The following is a 6,551-nucleotide window of genomic DNA, read 5'->3' as shown; positions in this document are numbered from 1 at the left end:
AATGAAGATCTCAGGGTGCACTGACCCATCCCTGCCCCTAGGCTGAGGAGCGGCACGGCAACATTGAGGAGCACCTGCGGCAGCTGGAAGGGCAGCTAGAGGAGAAGAACCAGGAGCTGGCAAGGGTGAGGGCACTGTGCTAGCTCTCAGGCCACCTCCCTGTCCCCAGGGCAGGCTCACAGGTTGGGCTGTGGAGGGTCTCAGAGGAGGAGGGACACAGAGGAAAGACCTGTCCACAGAGAGAGCCACACGGTGCCAGAAAGAGGTTGGCAGATGGGGGAGGAGGTGGGGGAGAGAGCCTGAGAGCAGAGGGCAGCACTGCAGAGGGAATGGGCGGCTCCTGGAGAGGGCAGCACCAGGCCCTTCTGAAGGCCGGCGGCTGTGCAGGTGCGCCAGCGGGAGAAGATGAATGAAGACCACAACAAGCGGCTGTCAGACACTGTGGATCGGTTGCTCAGTGAGTCCAATGAACGCCTGCAGCTCCACCTCAAGGAGCGTATGGCCGCCCTGGAGGAGAAGGTGCGGAGGGCCTGGAGGTTGGGGTGGGGAATGGGTGGGTGGGTGGATGGAGCCTGTCCAAAGGCTAGAGGTTGGACATGAGAGGGAGCATGAGAAAAGGGGCGTGATCATGGTGAGGCAGACGGGCATGGCGGGGACTTCAGTGAGTGGGTCTGGACAGCAGCTGGGCCAGGTGAGGCAGGCTGAGACCCCAGGCCTGGAGGGTCTGTTCTACCTGGGAGATGAAGGCACAGGCCTGAGCCAGAGTCAGGACCTGGCTCACAGCTGCTCTCCCCCAGAACACGCTGGTCCAGGAATTGGAGAGCTCCCAGCGCCAGATTGAGGAGCAGCACCATCACAAGGTACCCAGCTGCTGGCCAGCCCCGTCCAGCCTGGGAGGGCCTGGGTGTCCCAGGAAAGGACACACCTGGATGTCATGCAGCTGCTCTGATACCCAGCTCTGTGTCAGCCTCTCTTAGTCCATGCACATCGTTTTTTCATGACAGCCCAACACAGTACAGACATTGTGTGTATTACTACCCAGAGGTGGCGAATAGAGGTGTAAACACAGGGCACAGCGTGGGCAGCAGACTCAGGGCCCGGTGACTGGATGTGTGAGAGGATTTTGGTGGCAGGGAGGATTGATGACTGTCTCTGCCGTAGCAGTACGTGGCAGCGCACCGGCCCCTCTGCTGCCCAACCTCAGTTGCTATGCTTTTGTCTGGTAATGAGGGTCAGTCCATCTCTTTCAGTAGAGTCCATTCCCAGGGTCTCCCTGGCTGACCTGCTCACTTTCCAGTCATATTCTTCTCTTTGGTGTCATCAGTGGTCCTGGGCCCCTTACTTCAGGCCTTAGGTGTACTCTTCTGCCTCTCCCCAACTCCATTGTCCTCTCTGTCCCTCTCTGATGTCCACTCTTCCCTCTCTGCCCCTCCCTGGCCCCCACCCCACCCTGTGTCTGCCTGGCACAGGGCCGCCTGTCTGAAGAGATTGAGAAGCTGCGCCAAGAGGTGGACCAGCTGAAGGGTCGAGGGGGGCCGTTTGTGGATGGCATCCATTCCAGGTACTGGAGCATGGGAGGCAGGGTTTGCCAGGATGGGGTCCTGGATGGACCTTGAGAAAAGAGGCTTCCCCTCATCTGAAGGCCACCCAGGATCTTAGGGCCCTCCTCCCATTTGGGGGTGGGATACTGAAGCTTCAAGTACTTGGTCAGTCATGGAACTCAAATGGGCAGTTAGGTAGGGTGTTCTATCCCCTGAGGGACAGTGAGGCAAGTAAGCAGAGGGGGCTCCTTGTCCACATGGGCCATGCTTCTTGTGTCACTGACAGAGCCTACCCTTGAGAGAGGTCGGCCACATCACGTGCTCTCCTGTCCCATGGTCCACTGGCAGGGAGTGCCACTCACTCTAGCTCACTCTGCTCAATGGGAGGTGAGGACCAACCCAAGTTCAAGTAGATGAAGTGGAAAGTAGATGATGTTGGAAAGGCAGCAGGAAGATTGAAATGAGTTGGTCAAAACTTCCTATGGTCAGAAGATGCCATGATAATCAGTTACATGGTTATGGCATCCCATTATCAGACATGGTGAGTGGAGCGTCCATGCACATTTTAGAGAACCTCTAGATTTACCTCCACATTTTGTGAAGCTGTTGGCATTGTGTACAGACCTCATGGTTGCCCTCCATTCTCAGTCCAGAGAGATAGGATCAGAGTCAAGGAGACTGAAGCAGATGATGCCACTCAAGATTCCATGGTTTCTGGCTGTTTTCTCTAAAAACTTAGATGGAGCCCTTGTGGTTCCCTTTGCTCAGTGTTCTTCCTGTTTCAGGAAAACAGGGTTCAGCCACTGTGAAGAAAGGGTTAGGGAATGTTCATCTGAATGCATAGAGGCAGTGCTAGAATGAGGGAAAGATGCCGAAGCTTGAAACATCTGGGCAGTGGACACTCAAGTTCTAATCTTCAAGTTCATCAGAAATTATTGTATATAGGGGTCCATAGGAGCAAAGGACAGAGGCATACAATGGTAGTTGAGATTCCTCTTGTCCTTTCTGTAGGTTCATTAGAAGGGACAGACCCACAGTTAATAAGATTCGGTTGGTCTGGAATTCCCCAAGCCCTTGCTACTGCTTGCATCTCTTACTAGTTAAGCACTCTGCAGAGTCACTGGACCCATCATGGAATTGGTGTGAGTTGCAGGGAAGAGGACGGGCCTAGGCAGGATCTCTGCCTCCCTCCAGGTGTCTGATATAGTTTGTAGGTTTACCTAGCCCCTACTCCTGGTTTCCTTTGAGGTTTCTGGGCTGGGAAGACATAGGAAAGAAGTGTTGCAGGCATGGTTTCTCCACACTTTAGATTGTTACTGTGACCTTAAGGTCTCAACATTTGGATAGATGCGTAGGAGCCAGCCAAGGTGGTTTATCTGCCTATGTCTGTGGCACTGTGTCAGAGCCTCCTGAAGTTTCCTGGGGCTAGGGAGAGGTTTCTGATTAGAATTTCACAACTACATTCATAACAATCAGTCTCTGAATTAGGGAAAAGGAGAGGGAAGTATATCAACCAGGTTAATATTCTGTGGCGGGGGTGTATGTGGTGGCATGTACCTTTTATCCTAACACCTCAGAAGCCTTAGCTAGGACGGTTACAAATTTGAGGCCAACCTGGACTATCTCAAACAAGAATGGCATTTTGCTGGGTGTTGGTGGTTTATACCCAGGGTGAATTTTAGACAGGGACTCAGTCTAGATTATAAGGAGTCCTGAGATAAGTTACCAGAAGAAGACCAGGACACCAACACCTTCCATGGAAGAGAAGTTTAAAAGACCTTCAAGATCAGTCCAATTGGCCTTTCCTAGTATCTGGAGCCCTGCTCCATTGCACTTGTAGAAGATCAAAGACTCGCAACTTAAAAAAAATGTATCACAAGACCAGAACCTTCTTATACTAAATGGGATGCTGCTGGTCACTCTCACCCAGCAGCACCAGGGACTAAGTCTAATCTCAGGTTTTCCCAGCAGTCCTTCAAAGATTTATGGTAGCTTTATGTCCTGTTAAGGCTCCCCTCCAAGGAGAAGATCTCTGACTCATTTGGCCCAGGGGGTAGGAGCTGGGGCTCTCAGTCCTCAGGGCCTGTCTTTCTTGCTCCCCAAGGTCTCATGTGGGCAGTGCAGCAGACCTGCGCTTCTCCCTGAGCGCAACCACCCACGCACCCCCAGGCCTGCATCGACTCTACTCGGCACTGAGGGACGAGTCTGCCAAGGTGAGGGTGGAAGTGTGTGTGCGTGTGTGTCTCCCTCAGGAGTTTGGGGTCAGTTCGGCCGCGTGCCTGGCTCCAGTGGCACAGATGGCTGGCGTGTGGTGCAAATCCTTCTCCTGCCTCCCCCATGGCAACAACAGCTGCAGCCTTGGGGTTGGGGCCATCGTCAACTGCAGCAGCTGTGACCCCCACTTGCCTCAGCCTCCTAGTGGACAAGAGGTGGGGGCTGGGAGGTGGCCAGCCAGCTCCTGAGGCCACACTGAAGTGTTGGCACGTGTGCTTGGGTGTGCGGTGTGTTTCTGGTGGCCACGAAGGGGCTGGGGGAGGGGTAAGATGGGATTGGCTGGCTTCCTAGAACAAAAGTGTGATTTATGGGAGATGAGGGAGGGAATGACATGTTAACTGGCCCTGGGGATGACACCTGGGGTTTCTGAGAAGCAGCTGTGGCTTCTTGCTGAGTTGGCTATGGAGATTAAGGGATAAAAAAAGAAGATGAGGGGCCAACAAGGGCTGACTTCCATCTTTTGGGGAAGCCAGATTCCTGCTTGGTCCCCTAATTGTTAGTCTTATTGCGTCTTGAGTCTACGTCTTCTGGGACACTGTAAGATTTAGATGGAGAAAGAAAGATCTCTTAGTTGGATGGGGGAAGACTCATCTTGGCCTTTAAGTAGCCTTTAGTTTGAGGTCAGGTGTGGCAGTGCATGCCTATAATCTCAGCACTTAGGAGGCTGAGGCAGGAAGATCTGTCATCTCTGGCAAAGTAAGTGAAACCTTATCTCAAAAACAATATTCAAAGGGAAGGGCTGGAGGCATAGCTCAGATGGTAAACCCCAGGCCTGTCATGTGTGAGGTCCTGAGTTTAATCCCTGATAAGACAAAAAGTCTGAAGGTACTCCTTTTTTCTCCCTCCCTTCAGTCCTTCACTTATCTGTTTATAAGAATACAACAGTAGGGCTGGGAAGGTGGCTCAGTGGTAGAGCGCTTGCCTTGCATGCATGAGGCCCTGGGTTCCATTCCTCAGTACCACATAAGCAGAAAAAAAAAATCCGGAAGTGGCGCTGGGGCTCAAGTGGTAGAGCGCTGTGCTAGCCAGAGTTCAGGCCCACGACCGCCCCCCGCCCCCCAAAAAAATAAAAATAAAAAGAATACAACAGTAGCATCCAGGGAGCTTAGACTAAAGTCACGGGAGGTAGAAGACATCCCTAAGGAGAACTTGGGAGCTTGTGTGTTAGAGCCCATCTTTGTCCCTGGACCCCTCTATTCCTTTCCCTGCTCTTCTGCTTTCCTGGCCCAGGCGCATGCTATTCCTTTCCTGAGCCTTTGTCTATTGAAGATGTCATAAGATGATTTCTGAAAAATTGCTACTTCTCAGGGTTAACCAGAAATTCTTGTGATGTACTGAAACTCCAAAGCACACAAGATAGACAGGCTTGCTGGCTCTCCTCTTGGTCCCTGGCTAGTTACCTTGCCTGATGTTTCTTAGGTAGAAATCATTAGCCTTTCTAGAGAGCCTGCTGTGTGTTGGGTACTATATATGCCTCATTGAAGCCTTACAACTACCTGTGAGGCATACATATATTCTTATTGTCCTCCTTGTACAGATAGAATGAGGTACAGAGAGGTTAAGCAACTTTGCCACAGCTATCCAGCTACTATTTAATGTAGCCAAGATCTGAACCCAGATAATCTCTCTGGAATCTGTAATCTGTCTGCTAGCTCTTTCTTCAAGAAGAATCTCTTAGAATGCAACATTAACAGACCAATATCAGTGGGATTCTGCATTTTTAACATGGTCTCAGTAAAGCAGCCAAAGTCCTGCTCCTCAGCTATCCAGGGGCCTTTTTTTTTTTTTTTTGCCAGTCCTGGGGCTTGAACTCAGGGCCTGAGCACTGTCCCTGAGCTTCTTTTGCTCAAGGTTAGCACTCTACCATTTGAGCCACTGTGCCACTTGCAGCTTTTTCTGTGTATGTGCTACTGAGGAATCGAACCCAGGGCTTCATGCATGCTAGGCAAACACTCTATCACTAAGCCATATTCCCAGTCCAAAGTTTCTTTTTTTCTTTTTTTGGTTGGTCATGGGGCTTGAACTCTGGGCCTCAGTGCTTTCCCTGAGCTCTTCAGCTTAAGGTGAGTGATCTACCACTTGAGCCAAAGCGCCACTTCCCAGGGGTCTTATTATTGCTTTTTTTTATCTTCCTCTTTTGCTAAGGACTGGGAGTCATCACCACTGCCTGGGGTGCTGGCCCCCAAAGCCACGCCTGCCTTTGACAGCGACCCTGAGATCTCCGATGTGGATGAGGAGGAACGAGGGGGGTTGGTGGGTGCTGTGGATATTGTCTCCCCCAGTGGTCACTCGGATGCCCAGACCCTGGCCATGATGCTACAGGAGCAACTGGATGCAATCAACGAGGAGATCAGGTTGGGGCTGGGCAGGGGGCTAGGGAGCCTTCAAGGATGGGGCCTGTGTGTGATACATGTATTGGCTTGTCTCTTACAGTCTTAGAGTGCCACAGTCTAGGAGTCCACTGGGAAGGTTCTGGTTCAGTACTGACCCATGAGGGGCAGGGTCAGATTAATTGTCCATTTCCTCCACACTTTTGGATTTCACAAATTAGTTTCAAAGAATGTCCATAGGTAGAGTGTATGTGCACACATACACACATACACACATATACACACAGAAGGAGAGTCACACAGTAATATGACAGCCCACCTTTTACTTTGCAAAGTAAACCATGAAAGATAAATACCATTTATCATCATAATCATGCTGCAAAAGAAAGGCCTTTGTGTGTGTGTG

General features: G+C 51.3%; 1 protein-coding gene across 7 annotated transcripts in view; it reads left to right on the top strand.

Moving 5' to 3' along the window:
* Positions 1 to 6,551, top strand: part of Ppfia4 (PTPRF interacting protein alpha 4) — a 52,579-nt gene that overhangs the window by 21,404 nt on the left and 24,624 nt on the right. For 5 of the 7 annotated variants that reach the window (XM_070041796.1, XM_070041798.1, XM_070041794.1 and 2 more), the window contains 6 exons: positions 42 to 125; positions 388 to 519; positions 798 to 860; positions 1,470 to 1,561; positions 3,646 to 3,754; positions 5,961 to 6,169. In XM_070041796.1, the coding sequence (XP_069897897.1) occupies positions 42 to 125; positions 388 to 519; positions 798 to 860; positions 1,470 to 1,561; positions 3,646 to 3,754; positions 5,961 to 6,169 (689 nt within the window). The remainder of the gene's footprint in view (positions 1 to 41; positions 126 to 387; positions 520 to 797; positions 861 to 1,469; positions 1,562 to 3,645; positions 3,755 to 5,960; positions 6,170 to 6,551) is intronic. The other 2 variants (XM_070041800.1, XM_070041799.1) reach the window with 1 other exon arrangement.

This window comes from Dipodomys merriami, unplaced genomic scaffold, assembly GCF_024711535.1.
Source record: "Dipodomys merriami isolate MVZ:Mamm:240054 unplaced genomic scaffold, mDipMer1.0.p SCAF_31, whole genome shotgun sequence".
Taxonomy (NCBI): Eukaryota; Metazoa; Chordata; class Mammalia; order Rodentia; family Heteromyidae; genus Dipodomys; species Dipodomys merriami.
This window is presented reverse-complemented; position numbering and strand designations above follow the sequence as displayed.